The sequence below is a fragment of the Achroia grisella genome, unplaced genomic scaffold, assembly GCF_030625045.1.
Source record: "Achroia grisella isolate CSIRO2021 unplaced genomic scaffold, CSIRO_AGI_Agris_v1 utg2906, whole genome shotgun sequence".
NCBI classification, from domain to species: Eukaryota; Metazoa; Arthropoda; class Insecta; order Lepidoptera; family Pyralidae; genus Achroia; species Achroia grisella.
This window is the reverse complement of record NW_026712780.1, coordinates 1-20,141: the sequence shown is the minus strand read 5'-3', so window position 1 is coordinate 20,141 and position 20,141 is coordinate 1. Positions and strand designations below refer to the sequence as shown.

General features: G+C 32.9%; 1 protein-coding gene and 2 non-coding genes across 3 annotated transcripts; 2 read left to right on the top strand and 1 right to left on the bottom strand.

Annotated features, from left to right (window-relative positions):
• Positions 1–5,085: 5,085 nt before the first annotated feature.
• Positions 5,086–18,162, top strand: LOC131843237 (soluble guanylate cyclase 88E-like; the record flags this gene model as incomplete). Its single annotated transcript, XM_059191846.1, has 8 exons — positions 5,086–5,253; positions 6,575–6,856; positions 7,983–8,188; positions 8,797–8,920; positions 9,420–9,561; positions 11,161–11,232; positions 17,585–17,711; positions 17,958–18,162. Coding segments are annotated over exons 1-8 (1,326 nt in total), but the record flags the coding sequence as incomplete, so codon positions are not given.
• Trnai-aau (transfer RNA isoleucine (anticodon AAU)) lies at positions 5,714–5,787 on the top strand. The gene has a single exon. It is a non-coding gene; the product is annotated as a tRNA-Ile (tRNA).
• On the bottom strand, positions 6,049–6,120 carry Trnaa-cgc (transfer RNA alanine (anticodon CGC)). The gene has a single exon. It is a non-coding gene; the product is annotated as a tRNA-Ala (tRNA).
• Positions 18,163–20,141: the final 1,979 nt, after the last annotated feature.

Here is a 20,141-nt window from a genome sequence, read left to right as displayed (position 1 = left end):
AACCAAACTTGGTTGGGTGGTTTCAGGCCCAATAAACTGTGGCTACAAATCGTCGTCTTCACATAATACCAATCGGTAAAAATACAAAAGCTGGATGGTTCCTACTCAGTGTCAGAGCCTAAGCTGGTAGACCGTGGAGTACCTCAGGGTTCGATACTCGGGCCACTTCTTTTCATTATTTATTGTGCTGACATTGAAAATGCAATAGTTTATTGCATTTTCAATGTCAGCACTGTTGTAATTTTCATTGTTACGCTGATGATATACAAATTTATATCTCTGGAACACCCGCTGCGATTACTGACGCTGCTCATAAACTTAATAGGGACTTGGAGAAAATTGCTGCCTGGTCACAAGAAAATGCATTGGTTATTAATCCCAACAAAACAAAATATATGATTCTTGGATCAAAAAAAACAAATTACTGACATAATAAACAAAAATATTACAGTAAATATCCTGGATCAGAATATAGAACGAGTTGAAGAAGCGCGAAACTTGGGGATTATTTTTGATAGTCGGCTGCAATTTGAAAAGCATATATTAAATGTAGTACAACAATGTTTTTATCGCCTTAAGGTCCTATATAAAATTCGTAATTTATTATCGGAAAGAGTTCGTATTACACTATGCGAATCATTAATCTTATCCAAATTTAATTATGGAGACATTGTATATGGACCACGACTATTGGCCAGAACTCAACGCCTGACTCAAAGAGTGCAAAATGCATGTTGTCGTTTTTGCTTTAATATTCCCCCCCGAAGCCATATTAGTCCCTATTTAAACAATGCTTCAATTTTAATTATGGAATCGCGAAGACAGTTACACCTGGCTAGTCTATTGTTCGATGTAATAAAAAGAAACAACCAGTTTATCTCTTTAAAAAACTAAATTTCTCTTCTCGTATGTATGGATGCAGATTCATTTGTTCGAAATTATCATTTCAAGTACACAGAACTGTGGCATTTAATGGCAGCTTCCGCTACCAAGCAACAAAATGTTGGAACAACATCCCGCCACCATTTAGGCATCTGACTACCGTACACAGTTTTAAAAAACATCACAAAGAATACTTATTAGAAAAACAAATTTTAGGCATTCCACAGAAATTTCTTGGCTAGCGGTTGCAATCTCACGTAATGATTTTTAATTTTTTTTTTTTATGTTACTCTTATTAATATTTTCTTTTTTCTTTTTTAATCCTTACCACCTAGTAAACTATACTCTGAACTATTTACATTATTTTTATTATACACACACCGCACAGACAATCACCAATAATATTGCTCCTTTTTATTTTATATTTATTTTAATTATTATTTTCACGTACCCTCAAATGGGTTAAAGCTAAAAATCAGTGTTTTGTTCCTTGAACAATGTTCCACGCTGAGCTTTGACCTTTTTGTATTGCTACAGATCACACATAATAACACAATTTTATAAATCTTATGTTGTATTATGTATTTTATATTCCTATGAATATGTTGTGTGTGATTAGTAACAAACAAATAAACGATATATCTATCTATCTATCTATCTATCTATATAAAATGTAATTTTTCTTCTATACACGATGACACTCCAACTCAATTAACGCAGTTCTGTCAGTTCGAACAAGTCTGTCCTCAGTCATCTAATTATTCCGTTGAAGAAAAGTTATGTGAAGAACGTTTTATTAAAAATATTACTCGTTTGAAAGATGGTCGATTTTGTGAAAGGATACCACTGAAACAAAACCTATCATGTTAAGCGATTCATTTCAGTGAGCTAAATATTATTTTTCAATAGAGCATAGGAAAGTGAGTAAACTTATACTTAAAATAATGTACACTTGATTTCATGTCAGAATATGAATCTTTAGGTCATATGATCAAATGTTTTAATAACAATTCGGATTCTGTACAATATTATTCTCCATGTCATAGAGTTCTGCGTGAAAGTAGTCCTACTTCATTAAGTATTTCTTATAATAATTTAAAATATGTCGGACCCGCTATATACAATTATCTTAGGTCTATATCTTTTTGGTTTAAGCAATATAAGTACATCATAGATCCATGTGCAGAGAAGATGTACAGGCAAATTGTTCTACATTCCGACTATAGATACTTACAACCAATTTTATTGTATGGCTATCCATTTAAACGTTTTAAGTTGTATCAGTTATATATTGATTTAGAGTGTAAAGATGATAAAATCCGTGACATATTTATTCATGATTTCAATGTCGCTGACATGCTCACTGGTGGGGATGATATTGATGAGGTTAAGCAAATTCGTGAGCAGGTCAGCTCTGCACTTCTTTCAGCAGTCATGAATTTACGGAAATGGAAATATAGTAATCCAATTCCATGTGATTTTAATGACACTCTAGTAAATTTAAATATCGGTATGACTGATGAGTCAAGTAAGACTTTAAGGTTCGGTTGGCAACCAGGTTTATACAGCCTTTTACTATTTAGCTTGGACGTATTATATTTTTGTATAGTTAAGTTGGATCCTAAAGGACATACAAATTATGATATTTTGTGTTAATATGATAAAATTATTGTTAAAAACGTTATGTGTACTCAGGGTCACCTGGGATAAGCAAATGTCACCAGATATTGGTCATATCTGGATTGAGATTAATTATAATTTGTTTGCTCTAAATAATATGCAAATACCACGACAAAAACGTTATGTGTACTCAGGGTCACCTGGGATAAGCAAATGTCACCAGATATTGGTCATATCTGGATTGAGATTAATTATAATTTGTTTGCTCTCAATAATATGCAAATACCACGACATGTCGTGTACTCATGTATGATTCATATAAGTTTATTGAATTGCATATTTTTACTAAAGTCTATAATTTTATGACTCTTGTTTATATGTTTATAGTGTTGACAAATGTGGTAAGGTTGAAATATTATTCCACATCAATGTTTAAAACTGTCAACATAATTTTAATATCCAATTTAATATTTTCTAAGGTTATAATTTACTGCTACCTTTATCTTAGAATTTACTTACGAATAAAACTGTTAAAGAAACTGTTATCCTTACGGATAGTAAAATAAAAGAGCATTAATTTTAACTTTAATTATAGTTAAGCAATACTAATAGATATATTATATTATTTAGACAAATATATGATTAATAAAATTAATGATTTTACATAAAAAGTATCCATTGTTAATGTTTAGAATTAATGCTTCGTCTTAAATAAATAAATAAAAATTTTAAATATAACAAAAGCACCTAATGTTATTATACAGTCCACTAATAGATTTACAAACTGCCTTCATTAATATGTTGTACTATATATTCGTACGAAGGGTAAAACAATATCTCCTTTTATGAGTAATAAGTATACCTATTTATTTATAGTTAATTTCGGATTTCATCTGGAATTTTGCCTTTTAAAACTGTTGGTTTGGATTAAGCAAATCCATTCACTGTAGCTACTCGTCAGTACCGTGTCTGTAGGCTTGTAAAAGTATATGTTAACTAATACCATTCATTTAGAAAATGAATCATTTAGTAAGGTAGGAAGTGACGAGTACAATTATTACTAGGTTTACGTAAATTTACATCTAGTATGGGAAATCCACATGATATGTTCATATATTCCGACAATTGTACTTCATTTAAGGGGGCATATTATTTATCAAAATTTTTTGAAGAACATCTGCAATTCTTTGATTTCTGGTGCAGCCAATGAGGATTTAATATTTCATTTAATACCGGCTTTTATTATATTGTAGTCTCTGGGAATCGGGCGTAAAATCAAAATTTGAATTGAAAAGAGTGTTGGGAAATTGTCATTTAGCTTATGAAGAGCTCAACACTGTTTTGGTTCAAGTCAAGGACGTATTGAATTCTCGACTGCTCACTCTGTCAGCATCAGACCCAGAAGATTAGAAGCCGCTAACACATTCCCTCAACGGATGTTTTGACATCATTGCTGGCGCCAAGCTACATACAAGGTCCTCATTATCATTAGAAGCGATTCCAGCGAATTAAGCAACTATTTCAACATTATTTCGTCCCGTTGGAGTATTGTATCAGAATTGTAGTAGCGCATTATATGGCGAACAATCACCGATATTTTCAAGGTGGTCATTGTCCTAAGATGAGAGATGAGAGGACAATCTTCCGTTATTTAAGTAGAAGTTGAGACGTTTAATTATCATTGAAGCAGGAGGACGCAATTAGTCTAGTTGCTGATATCAAGACAGATACTGGAATTGTCTGCAAGTCATTCTCACATATATCTCGTCCACTTCTTGAGTCTGAAGATGGTTGAAAGTCAAGGCTTTCAACGCCCGGGGGCATGTTGGAGATTAAAACCTCCTTGTTAATACTTTTTTATAGCCATATACTTTTAAATGTTCCTGTCACTGTTCTTCTTTTGTTTTTTCATTGCATTTGATCTTTTCACAATATACGGAAGCAAATTAATTTCATTTATCCACAATTACCTAGTTTTATTACAATCACCATAATAACCAACTGAGAAATCCATAACACTCCCCAACACTCCTGTTAACTTATTAATAATAAATACGGGGTACCTTCTTCAGGAAGGTTTATGGTGCAAACGAATATCCGATCGTTAAGTAAACATTCATATTTTTATTCTGTTCAAGTTATCCTGCCTTTACTGTCTGTAACTTGAATAAGCACTGTTGACAAACTTTTTATTTATAATATTAATTTATTATTTACATAACCTAATTGTACAACTAAGAACCTAAAATTAAAAAGCTTAAAAAAATATAATATGATGACTAAAATATATTATTAAAAGGGGTCCCTTTAGGCAAAACGTACCGAAGATACTGGCAGCGTTCCCTCTTTGAATAGCTAGACTAATTCTTTGTCCAAGGTAGCTGCCAGCTTTTCGGTCTTCTGTGATGTCGACTAACCTTTTTGTTATTTCTTTGAAAAGTCTTATAGCGCTAGGACCCCACGGACCAAGGGTCTCGACACCGAAATTAAATTTATAATATATTATATTCATATTTCTATAATTCATCCGCTAACAAACAACTTTGCTTCTTGTAATAACATCTATTTCTTTCCCCAGACATCATGTACGGGCTACTATTAGAGAATATGGCGGAGTACATCCGGCAAACCTACGGTGAAGAGCGCTGGGAAGACATCAGGCGACAAGCCGATGTCGAACAGCCGTCCTTCTCCGTTCATCAAGTATACCCCGAAAATTTGATTACAAGATTAGCAAAAAAGGCACAAGAGGTATGTAAGTCACGATACAATCTCTAGATATTAATGTAGTTATTATTTATTGTTCTTTGTAATATAGAATTGCAATTTTTTCTCATAAATATTATGTATGTTATACTATCATAGACATTATTATATAAATAATTTAGGAAACGCGAGTATTTTGTGTAACTAGATATGTTACTTATAATTTAATATTGTAAAAAACTATCCATGAAATGTATAATATTTTTTTATACTACCTACTGCGGTGTCAAACAAGCATAATATCAAAATTTTTATTAATAAAATATTATTAATTTTAGAATAATTTAATTGCATTTATTAGTCAATATGGGCAACATTATAAACATTAATTACCGTACTTATATGATACTTATCACTTAAAATTTTATATTTTCGTGTAGAGTATGTCGTTGTATGTAGGTATGTACATAACATACTCAACTAATATTTCAGAAAAATGTTCGTTGGCCCATTAGCTCAGTTGGTTAGAGCGTCGTGCTAATAACGCGAAGGTCGCGGGTTCGATCCCCTCATGGGCCAGAATTTTTTTTGTATTTTATATACGTTAATTTTCTATTTCTATATTTAAATTTTAATGTACTATATTTTATTTTAAAAGAAAAATAAATAACAAAAAAATAGAAAATTTACTTTGTAAGTCTGTGTCCTATAAGTATTAAACATCAGTAAGTTAATGAGAAATATATTAAAAGATTTTAAAAACACAAAAATATAAAAAAACCTAAATAATAAAATGTTTAAGAAATATAATGACTACTAACAAAAGCACAAAAAGAGATATGGAGGTGCTGGGATTTGAACCCAGGACTTTCAGCATGCGAAGCAGACACTCTACCACTGAGTTACACCCCCGTTAAAGTTTTATTGCGAAATTACTGATCACTTTCTGTTGTCATTACATTACAAAAAATATATATAAAATTTAATATAAATTGGGCGTAACTATACTAAGTAATATTATGTTATCTGTGATTATAGTAAAGAACTAAACGCATTATATTTTTATTAACATGTAAATGTTTATGTTAAAATTGAACATGTATCTAAATATATATAATTTACTTAGCCCATACAAATACTTATTCTTTCATTTCTCTTATAATATTCTTTTAAAAATAAATAATAATAAAAACCGTAAATTGAAAACCGAGTTAGTTTTGTAAAATTCGTAACAACATAATGTTGGAAATGCAACATTGCTTAGTTATGTTTTCAGGCGTTTCTGAGTCTAATGTTCTACATTAATAACAAATAATTATTTGTCAATAATTTAAATTATAACGTTATTAATAATTAATTGTTGCAGATATTAGGAATAACAGAACGTGAATTTATGGACCAGATGGGTGTGTACTTCGTCGGATTTGTGTCACAGTATGGTTATGATAGAGTTCTATCAGTTTTAGGTAGACACATGAGGGACTTCCTAAATGGACTTGACAACCTCCACGAGTACTTGAAATTCAGTTATCCAAGAATGAGAGCACCCAGTTTTATATGTGAAAATGAAACTAGGCAAGGACTCACTTTACATTATAGGTCGAAAAGAAGAGGCTTTGTATATTATGCTATGGGACAGATCCGAGAGGTGAGTATTGTTTTGTAAATACCAGATTCGTATAGATCTTGGTCGTTGGCGACTCGTTAACGACTTCTGAAATATGCTGTATCCGGTACGGTATATGGTAGTCTCTGTAATTGTATCTATTTGTTAATATACACTAACAAATAGATATTTAAGTCAAAAACAACTGAATTGAAAAATCAAAATCATTTTATAACATATTAATAATTTTATTCATACAAATAGTGCGGTCGCGTGGCTACCTAATAAGTATAATAGGTTAAAAATTACAACAACTAACTCAACAATCTAAATGTAGGTGTAATACTAACAAATGTTGAAGTAATAGTCAAAGTATTTATATTTTAAATAAATTCTAAAGAAAGATATAATTTACTTTTAGAACAAATGTAAAATATGCTTATTTATTATGCTTGAGAAAGTATTTTACATTTAAGTAAATTTGATTTTTATTAACCCTTACAGCACAAATTAGGTATCTGTGTATTTAAACTTTACCACATAATGTCAATTGTAAGCAACTACATTAACCAAATATTCAATGAACCAGTCAGTTCTATTAAGATCTCAATCATGATCAGTGAACATCGTTTGGACGCGGTCCTATTGGTCACATATTACCAATATTATCTACTGATGCAAGTCATGTCTTGAAATTAATCAGTAGGCATGAAAATACTATCATTTTATATTGTGCTTTCTGAATACAAAAAAGAACTGGTTTGAACACGATATGGTACAAATATTATTGTTTTCCTTTTTAAATTTGGAATATTTGTCCCACAACAGTGTGTGGATTACTTTCTCAGAAAGAATTTTCAAAATTTGAAATAATTAACAAATGCCTGTTATGTGATTACAAACAAATAAAATGTTTTTTAATTGTTTGTACCAACGCAAAATGCATTAGCATTTTCCAATAAATCTGTTGAATAAATTAATTGAAAAATGAATGAATTAGTTTTCAAGACTTTCCTTTTCAGACTGAATGACCTTAGTCTGAGAACAAACCACCTAATCTGTATAATATCGATTCCGTGATAATATATGTACAATACTTTTGTTATGAATTTCGTATGAAAAGTGTATAAGTGTTGTAGATATGTATTAATTAAAATCCTTTTCGCAGGTAGCCCGTCACTTTTATAATAAAGATATGAGGATAGAACTGTTAAGGGAGGAGTTATTATTTGATACAGTGCACGTGACATTCCAATTGACGTTTGACAATCGCGCCTTCACGCTCGCGTCTTTAGCGATGACTAGAGAGGAGAAACATCTACCTATCAGTGCGTCGGTACTATTCGAGATATTCCCCTTTTGTATTGTATTTGGGTAAGCTATAATATTTCAATACGACTGAAATAAATCTATTACACAATTTTTTCCGCACTAATTTATACGGTCGATTATTCCGCATAGTTTGTCAGTAATATGTAAGTAGGTGTGCATTGTTTAGCGCTATTTTATTTCCGCAATATGTATAGCTTCCTGCAGGTGGTTTTCATTATGTTACATATGAAACACGAGGATTTATTTCTGCCAACTATCTAATACGTATTTTGTGGCATACAAGCATACGGCCCAATTTGAACATATTTTCACATTTATTTATGATACCTACACGGTACAATAAATAAATCAATCGATAAGTAAATTCGATCCTCGTTGGTATGGCACAGTAGATTGAATTAAGGCTAGATACCATTTAGGTCTCGTTCCCAAGAAGAGTCAAAGACTAAAATTTACTTAGTGTATTCTAAAATTAGAACAAATATGTAGAGTATGCTCAGATATGACGACTGATAGAGAGCAGTGGAAGAGAATGACATACTGCGCCGACCACAAATAATGGAATAAAGGCAAGGCAATGATGATTCTAAAATTAGAACAAATATCTCTATCTCTTTTTTAACAGAAACTCCATTATATAACTTTTTTAGGTCAGACATGGTGGTACGCAGTATCGGCAACTCATTAATGGTAATACTACCCGATTTGGTCGGGAAAAAGATTACTAATTGGTTTGATTTAGTACGACCGCTCATCGCATTCAAATTTCAAACTGTAAGTATTAAACTGTGTTACTTTTAATATATAGGTACTATCTGTATCTGTCAGCAGGCCCAACGATAACATAAATGACATGGAATAAAGGATAATATATCTTAGTCTTCCGGAAAATGCATGAGTGCTATCACGATCGTTACATGATAACGTGATGTGCGTTGTGATGTTCATATATATTTGCAACTGTTACCACTTACATTAGGTGGGCCGTAATCTGGTGTACCATTCCAATTATATAAAATAACTTTTGTACAAAAGATGTCACTCCATATACTACTATAACTAGCGTTGTTCAAAATTACAAATGGATGTTTATTTTTGCCTCTTTTTTGTTTCTGTATAAGGACATTTCCCGTCATTAAATTAAATTAAACAAATTTATAACTCAATGCTGGGTACCACATATATTATATATCACACGTTTGGTAAATTAATATTTTTATAATTAAAAAAATATTACTATCTCTATAATAAGTGTTTTAAATTTTTTTTTCAGATCTTAAATCGTACTAACAATATCTTTGAACTGGTAACTGTGGAAGCAGCCATGCATGAGAAGTCCACAGACAAACGAAATGAGCTAATGCGTCTATCTGATGAATCGGATGCTGCCACTGAAAAGAATCTCAGACTTAAAGGTTAGAGTCAAGTTTATCATCAACTTTTTTTAGGTTGATCATAATATTTTTATTTTTGATTTGAAAACTTTTGTAGGTATGATTTATCATAAATATGATAAAGGAAAATTGTAGAGCTTAAGTTTGACCAGAATGATGACTGTCATACAATGACAAATACCATCCATCCATCGGCTGTATCTACACTCCTAACGCGTTCCCATTTCAAAAAAAAATGAATGAAATAAAATGAATGAATGAAATGAAATCAAAAGACTGAGGTGCAATGCCTCCAGAACCATAGATTTCTACCAAAGCACTCAGTAGTTTTATCTCTACTTTTAAAGGAACAAAGCTTGCAAAGAAAGCTGTTTTCTTAATGTTATTAATTGGTAAGACAGGTATTCCCTCATGCAGACGATTATGAACTTAAACACAATAATTTTTTGATATATAATAGTAAATATCTTAATTAAATTTTAAATTCAATTTCACAACGTTGATTTCTTTTTTAATCAACCTAAAAGACTGAATCCCTAATAAGTACGCGAAGATCTCAAATAAGGAACTTAAATAATGTCGGTATAATATCTGTTATTGCAATGGGAACTCTATTTGTATTCAACATTAAATCTATTTTCGTTTAACTCTCTATTTTCTTGCTGATTAACAATCTAGTCATTATTAATGCATGCTCTGTAACTTGGGCAAAGTAATTCTTACCCAACCATTACATCAACGTATCCATAACGTACATTTTACTATCAGGCTACAGAATATTGATAATCGGGTAATCGGAGTACACGAACTATATGAGTAGCTACCGCTTTGCTTTACTAATGGTCGCGAGTTTGATTTCTCGCACTGTACATAAACATGAGTATGATTGTTTGTATCAGTATGGGTGTTTTCTATGTATATTATTTACAAAAAAAAAGTACATATGTATGTATATCAATAGTCTAGTACCCATAACACAAACTCTATCTAGCTTGGGACTAGATGGCGTTGTGTGAATTGTGGATATTATTATTATTCGAAATTCTGTAACTGATATTTATAGAGATAATAAATGTATGCATTTTCTAATTCCATATTAGAATTAGAATAGTTCAGTATGCAAATTGAACTCTCATCATCAAAATTATATTACTTGGGATTGCAAACAAGTTAGCAGCCCTTCTGATAATAAACTGTCACTGTGGTTTTTGTATTACAGGTAATATTATGTGTAGCTACATATCACAATTATAGTCTAGTAACCAGTATAGTAATCTTTAAATAAGGATGATGATGATGTCTTTTACCAATAAAAATAACTCTTGTTTTAATAGGAACAAAATCCTAACTTTTTTTCATAATCTGACAGATAAGTACAAACTGTGTGTCGATTTTATGTAATCTGTGTTATATATATAGACTGACATCGACTGAAAACTAAAATTAATCCGAGAGGCGGCGGAAAAGTCCCTCTCTAATGTTGGATTCAAATATACCAAGTGAAATATAGGAATATCGAGTATTAGCGTTCACTGCGACGTCACTAATTAACATTGCGTCTATCTTCTGATCGTTACTATAATTATAATCAACTTCTAAAGAATAAGTTATATTTTGCAGACTCGCCCATAAAGAAACGCTATGCGTATGACGGGAGACGATTGCCTGACATTATTAATTTACATCTCAAAGGTAGTCCCATAGAAAAGATCACCTTAGGTATCGAACTTCACCGAGCTTAGTGGACAGAGCACTAATTGTACTTATGTTGTATTATATAAAATATATACAAATCAGAAGTATTTCTAGCGAACACCAAAATGTTGACACATTTCACGTTGAGAGAAATCTATGTAGCATTACTTTAAAAATAGAATACACTCCCAAAAATTACTAGAATCAATAGTAGATGTACTTAGCAACTCTGCTTGAACATGTAATATATTAGGATAATATGAAGTCGTTCTTACTGAAATTTTGCGTATCTAATGCTGTTAGACGCAGACATTTCTAACTTAACCGGACAAAAATGGGTGCAGTGAGCACTCCAAACCGGGGATGGACTTATGGAGTAACTAAAGGCTAAATTCTTCCTGACGGATACGACTTTAGTCGGAGGGCACCGTTAGGATTTCGAACCTCTACTCAGGCCGTGGCAATTTCGATTACCGTTTGAACGGAACATGGGATTCAACGAGACAATTTGATTCTAAATATTTCTGTAATAGATTTCCGTCAACAGTCAATAAAAAACCGAAAACAAACGTATGTACACAGCACCAGAACACACAAACAATTGCACATTATTTCACGTTATCTTTATTTATATTATTTACACCAATAGTATAATATGTCTTATATTATTAGTATATTACACCGTAGTATTTATTCTTAGTTACACATGCACATGGTTGTCAATAATTATCATTGTATTAGAAAAAGTACTAATAATATTAAATTATTATTAGAAATTGGGTATGTATGAACATATTTCGAAATTAATTTCATTCATTTTAACCACTGTGTTTTTATAACTCTCGTAAAATGATACGGGCGTGGATAATAAAATGGCGGTAGGTGAATATAGAAGTACTTTCCTTTATTCAACAAATATTCATACATGACTACTAATACAATATTAATCCAAATTGCCTAGAGAAATGTGTAAAGTGCCAGTAGTCACTGTTTAAATTTCCGTCATTTTGTTATTAATAGCTCATTGACATTTATAAAATCTACTATTTGTTAAATTAAAAATCTCTCCTCTTTACCCGCCACATTCTAGAATATTTCCATTTAAAATGTCTAAGTACAATCACTTCAGTGACTTTAATTTGAAATACCAGACATGCAAATGCAAATTTAAAAAACGTGGAATTTCATTGAAGTAATTATGAACTCTAACACAAATTACAATCGCAGATACACTATTTAATCGATTACTTATTCTCCAATTTGTGTATTCCATATATCCATGAATGGGCAGCCTTATATATAGGAATGTTTTATTTTTATGTAGGAATATTTTTTTAGTTACGTAAGCCTTTATTAGTATGTAATATTATGTTATCTGTGGCTTAAGTAACTAAAAAAATGTTTCCAACAATAATCTTCAGGAATTTTAACCTATATCTCCCTATATATGTACTTGTGATTGTTGTGAAATTTTTACACATTACACTAATTTAAAAAATATTTTTGTTAACGTTATTTACATTAACAAAAATATTTGTTTTCCTAAAGTAACTTACGCCGATTTTTAAGACAATATGCAAAATGCAGTTTTCCCTTTGTAATTTTGCTCTATTGTTTTGAATTTATGAATAATGTTACAGAAGATTTTCAAGTAACAAAATTCTCTGATGATTGAAGTGCTAATATTTTATTTCGCTTCACAATATTATAAATTTAAGAATACAGTATATTTATGTATAATATGTTCCTATTATCTGTACATATGTGACTTGTTCATACGAGATATAAGAGAGTAAGAGCTACTTAAACATCAATGTAGTAAAAGAACAACAAATAAATTGAAATTTTAAATCTACTTAGATACATATAATAATTTTAAATGCGAACTGCAAACTGTCAAACGCGTAAAGTAATCGTTAAGTTTTCAGAATGTTCCTGACCAATTTCCTTAAATTTTCGTACTATAAGAACAGAAATAGAAAAAAGAAATAGAAGTGGTACGTGATGATGCGGCTCGAATGCTCAGATGGTAGATGATGATGGCTTCAGCAGATTACGGGGTGTAGAAATGATAGATTTCGCTTGATAGTCTCGAATTTAATGGCAAATATACTATTTATTACAAATTTGGTGGAGTGAACAAAAGTACGTTAGATCGATCGGTTGATATTTTAAGTCTGTTACATTACGATGCGTATTTGAATTGGATGGGTGTGCGCTCCAATCAGAACGCTCCTTTTGTGTTGCGTTTTGTTGCTGCTTGTACGCGACATGCCCCCGGCCTTGGAAGCTCTTGAGTGGTTCCAATGTGAACTGCGGTTGAGTCTTCGCTTGTTTGCTGCTCCGACATTTGTTTTCGTCCCCATCTCATCGAAAGTTGATGACAAATCTGCTCAACTCCTTGATCCTGATAGAGTAATTCCCTGTATCAGTCCTCATGTCCTGACATACTAGTGCTATAAGCGGACGACCAACCAGGGAGTGTGCAGGACTTAAGGGTTGAAGGTTATTAGGATAGGGTATCATTGTGGAAAGTGGTAGAGAATTTAGGACCGTTACCTACACCGTGCGCAAAATAATTTGTGCATATTCCACCATCCAAAAGCCCACCAAATGAGGAGAATAGAGGGAAATAAACTAGATTGACTTATATGTCTTACAATAATTAGATAATAATTTGGAAAATTTGTTTGTAGCACATGTGAAAATTTGATTTTATTAAGTTGAATAATTATTTTAGGCGGTTTACCATGATGCAAAACAGATTGTTTCAAAACGATAATGTATGCTTCAGTGGATAGATCGATTGCAAGTTTCAAATGTACTGTGCGTGTCATGAAACATGCACGAAAACATTTGTTTTTATATTTATATGACTTAACGGATTTAGCGCCCATTCCTTTACGATTCAATATAAACACAGGTCCCACATAATCAACACCATAGGTCATAGACGAATAAGTAGCATTCAACTGTTTCCTAAGCCTAAGATTAGCCATGAGAGGTTGCAAGGTTTTACCGAGTATACGCTTGCATAGAATACACTCATGTGAAATCTTTCTTGCAAGCTTCCTACTTGCAATAGGCCACCACTTCTCCCGTATGGTATATCGAAGCGCCTGTGGTGCTGCATAAGGTAAACGTTTGCGTTTGTGGCTCGTTAATAGTAGCCTATTAATTTTAAAATTTCGTTCGTAGTGTATAAATTGACGTATACATACAAATATATTCTTCATACGGTATAATTGAGAAAATGTAGAAAAGAAAAATAATTTGTCTAGAAATTTGTAATAATCATGTTTTTGTAATTGCCTTTCTAACGATGAAAATCGCCTTAGGGTTTGAGGATATGATTCGCCTAATTCATGTGGTGATGACTTGAGAGGAATGCGAACGCAAAACCTTCCATCATTATTTCGCATCGTAGTTTTAATGAAAGGATTTTCGCACTCTCGCTGGTCATCAGTTTGCGTCTCACATGACTTAGTAACCTTTTCAAGGTCCTTAAATTGTTGTGATTGAGTATCGGTAACGTAATTAAAATTACACTGGATTTGACCGGTATTCTGCGTGTTTACACCTACGGAACCCGATACAATCCAGCCTAATCGTGTATTTTGCAGAAACGGACCGTTAGGTAATCTCATTCTACCATTACTTAATAAATCCCAGAATTTATCTGCGCCTATTAAAATATCTATACTCTGGGATTCACAAAAGTACGGATCTGCTAACTGCACACTGTCAGGGATACGAAACTGCGCGTATTGTTTCGGTATCGCTGGCAGCGTAGATGTTATATGCGGCATTACAATACATCGAATGCACGCAGTGTATGAGCTAATACGGGATTTCAATTCAATATCACACATCTTTGTCGACTGTGTTATCGAATTACCAACCCCACGAATTTCTTGAGTGGACTGTATAATTGGTAAATTTAGTAAATCGCATAAATATTGCGTCATAATACATCGCTCGCTACCCGAGTCTAAAAGCGCGCGAACGGTGTGAATATTATTATATTTGTCAAAAACATCGACTAACGCTGTCGATAAAAGAACTGGCTGCATACAGCGATACTGAGCGCATAATGCATTAGTGTGCGTAGATAAGCGTGAATACTCGTTAATGTTAAGATCGGTACCTATGACGGCGGCTGCGGGGCGCCCCCCTGCCTCGGTGAATGAAGAGTGCATAGATAATGCAGCTGTGTTCCGTTCGCTTACCGGTGACAAGTTGCAAACTTCACTATCTTTATGAATCAATGAGTTATGTTTTTTGTTACACTTCCTACATCCACCGAACCTGCATTCATTCGGGCGATGCCCCGGTCGCAAGCAGTTGTCGCATAATTTATTTTCACTGACGAACCTTAGCCTAGAATCTAGATCAGTGCTTATAAATGTTTGACACGCATATAATGGATGATAACCGTTGTCACAGAATAAACAAGATCGCTTCGTGTGAATTTGTGGCTTATTGCTAGAAACATTACAATTTACGTTGTGTTTTATCGTGTTTGCAATTTGTTTATTATTTGAATCGTGTTTATAATTGTTGTGCGACGCAAGTAATGTTTCTAACATGTCGGCCCGATCTTTTAGGAATGCTAATAACGTATCTACCGTCAATCGCGATTCGGAGTTACCAGAAAGTTTTAAAACTGTGATTTTATATTGTTCCCATTCGCGTTCGGATGTTTTGTCTAATTTAGATACAATTATGTACATAATAAGTGTATCCCAGCTATCGACTGGTTCACCTAACAGTTTTAATGCACGTAGATTTTTTAAAATAGTGTCGATTAAATATCGCAATTGATCTGGCGACTCCTTAGTCACGGTTTGAAGAGTAAATAATGCCTTTACGTGGTTATGTATTAATAATCTACTATTATTGAACCGATTTAAGAGTAGTTCCCATGCCACCGAATAATTATTAGCCGAAAATTCTAACGAATCGATAACCATAGCTGCAGTGCCTTTTAACGATGATTTTAGATAGTGAAACTTTTGAATGCTACTTATATTCGTATTATTATGTACCAATGATAAGAAGATGTCCCTATACTGTAGCCACTGATCGCTGAGGCCTGTGAAGGTAGGTACCGAAATAACGGGAAGTTTTAAGGAATCGTTAGAATTGGGGCATGATTTGGAATATGACGCGTCATCTTCTCCACTGAGCATACATTCAGCTTGAGACAGTGTGTTGAAATAGCTGTCTTCAAACTGACCTCTCTGTTCGATTTGCTCGTCTAAATCTATCTCTAATACTAGTTCTTCTAATTTAGATTGAAGCTCATCAAACTCAGAGAACAGATTTGCTGCGTTTTGGATTCGTAATTTTAAATCTGCCTTTGTTTGACGAGATAAAATTGCATTGACTTCAAACGTATTGATAAAATTTTGAAATCTGGTAAACCGGCCTTTGATAATAGATCGTTTTTTAACTAAATTACGAATTAACTGATTCGTGTTGTCATCGCCTGTAATTGATATTTTACAGGGTGATTTAGAATGAGACTTTAATGTGGATGATTGTTCACTCATATTGGTAGACAGTGAAAGGTGGAGTACTCACGTATGAAACAGTAGAAGCAGTTGCTAGCTGACGGCAAGCTGCTCTGTTGTGCAATACCGGTAACTCACTGCGTCTCAGACACTGCAATAGATATTTACCACAATACAGAACACAAGTACAGGATAGGGGTAGGATAGGATATCTGGTGGTCGTACCGATTTGCGCTGTATTATCGGAGTTGATCAGCCAGGTATCTCGTCTGTCCAGGTCTCCCACTATGCGTTGCTGCTGCCCAAGGTTCAGTTTTGATAATGTAGACGTCTTGATGTGGAGTAATCTGATGAAGTCCTCAGTAAGATCGCTCGTTCTTGCTTGATCGTTCGGCTCGAAGGTCAAATGGTACGTGATGATGCGGCTCGAATGCTCAGATGGTAGATGATGATGGCTTCAGCAGATTACGGGGTGTAGAAATGATAGATTTCGCTTGATAGTCTCGAATTTAATGGCAAATATACTATTTATTACAAATTTGGTGGAGTGAACAAAAGTACGTTAGATCGATCGGTTGATATTTTAAGTCTGTTACATTACGATGCGTATTTGAATTGGATGGGTGTGCGCTCCAATCAGAACGCTCCTTTTGTGTTGCGTTTTGTTGCTGCTTGTACGCGACAAGAAGAAAGAAATTATTAAGTCGTTCTCAAGTTATGACATAACCAAGGAAAATGGGGATTCACTATAATATATGTAGATATAAATTAAGAACAACATGATCATTTATTGTAAAGACATTAAATGATATTTTTTATTAATATATGACCAGGTCAGATGATCTACATGGACAACTGGCGGCTGATGATGTACCTCGGGACACCAGTGATGCCAGATCTATCAGCGCTCGTGTCAACTGGTCTTTATATTAATGATTTATCAATGCACGACTTTAGCAGGTATTTTCGTTATATTATTATGTATAATACTACTTAGTACAAATAAATTAATACAATATAACAATTATATTCCAACATTTAATGAGAATAAAAAAGTCTTCATCTATATAAACTTTTCGTTCATAGATCTCCTCTTAGAGATGTAGCCGTGGTTGTATGGTCATTAACATATCTTTCTACCATTTTGTATAAACAGCAGTAGCAAACAAAGCACTATATTTTATTGATTTTGGGGATATATTTCAGAGATCTCATGCTAGCTGGTACTCAACAATCAGTAGAGTTGAAATTAGCATTAGACCAGGAACAACAGAAGAGCAAGAAACTCGAAGAATCTATGAGAAAGCTTGACGAGGAGATGAAAAGAACCGATGAACTCTTGTACCAAATGATACCCAAACAAGTTGCAGATAGGTTGCGGAATGGGGAGAATCCTATAGACACCTGTGAGGTAAGTTATTAGCTTAATGATTCGCCATTAATGATATCTTTATTCATATTGTCAGTAGTTGAACTATTCGTCATTATCGCATAACCAGGTTTTAAAGAAATTTCTTCTAACGCATACTGAGATTATGAAATAAACTACCTGCCGAGGTTTTTTCTAGAGACTACTTTATGTGATTTTCCAACAAGTTTTTTGGGATTTATAAGGTTTTAGGATTTAGGTTAGGATTGGCAAGACACTTGACTCCCCCGGTGTTTCAGTCGTCCATAGGCTACAATAATAGTTTACGTTTCAAAATGAAATCAATTAGTAATTCGATGGTATTTATAAGGGTAAAGGGTCGACGCCGGATATTAATGAGATCTTATATATTTAGAAAATCGTTTGATCTGAGCGAGACACCGATTTTGTATTTGTGTAACTTCAAAATCTAACTGATTTTGTACGGTAATATATTTAGAGAGAGATCGGAGATAATATATTTAAATTTATGAACTACCATTTAAAATCTTTATTAATATTGGCTATAAAGATTACGATCCTTGAATGTTTAATAATTTAAATGTATTGTAACAAGAATTGCAATAATCAACTATTATTGTAATTACACATTCGAATGTGTCTCTTATCATATGCTGATAAATGAACTACTGAATCTTAATACTACGAAACTCATCATAAGTACCCCCATTCAATAAACCCTTTAATGTCCTTTAATAAAATCTAACACAATAGACGTGACTAGACGGCTACAGAGCGACTTAACTATGTGTACCTACCTAATAATAAGTTTATATAAACTGTTGAAAGAATTAAAATAAATTCAAGACTAGATATTTTAGTGGTGTTTTAAGTGGTGGTTTAAATATCTTCATGCCAGATATTTCAGTGAGATAGGTAAAATTATTATGGTAATCTTTTGCTTCGTTTGTGTATCAATAAATAAACAAAAAAAATTGTTCATGAAATGAATGAGTAATTCATCTTACTTCCAATGGTTGCGGATTCGATTCTCATACTCACACAGCTGCATCTAGTCCCAAGCTAAGTAGATCTTGTGTTATGGGTATATAACTAGGTATATACTAGGCAACTGTTATAAATACTTACATATATTGTTTTTATAAATATTTGTATGTGTCGGGGTGTTATATATATTGATGTACATCCAAACATTAATAGTCGTTAACAAATGTTTACACAGTGCGAGGAATCGTAACCGCGACCATCGGAACTATGGCGATGTGCAGCGGTTAACTGCTAGAACATCGAGGCCGTCATTTTGGATTCAATTATTTGTATTGGTATATTTGTTTCCATGTATTTCCAAAAACAATGTATGTTATGATTCTTTTTATGTATTGAGGAATGGACTATAAGGGTTACTTTATTCATCATCATAGAATGCTTCATTATAATTATATATGTACAAAATGGTGCCTACTGTTAACCACATCACAATGTACCACGGTTATCCTTAGTAAGTAGTAAGGATAACCGTGGTACATTGTAACAAAATCCTACAACTAAGTTTCAACAAAGTTTAATACAAAGACAATGACTGTTAAGCTTATTTAAAAATACTAGTGACCTGCCCTTCCTTCTGCTGCGTGCTGATCATAAGTTTGTGGGTTTTGAAAATATTAACATAATATAAATATATACAGCCTGTGTCATTTTGAAATAATGCCTTTTTCAAGTAATGAAATCATTTCTAAAATCGGTGCTGTGGTTCCAGAGTTTTGTTTCTTCAAAATAAAATCTTCCTTATCTATTTATATTTACTACTAGCTGTTCCCGCGACTTCGTCCGCGTTGTTTATAACTTTATTTTTCTAAAATATAAGTAGCCTAAGTTACTCCTTATTACATCAGCTAACTGCCAAAAAAATATCCCGTCCAAATCGGTCCAGCCATTTCAGAGATTAGCCGGAACAAACAGACCGACAGACAGACAGACAAAAATTATAGAAATTGTTATTT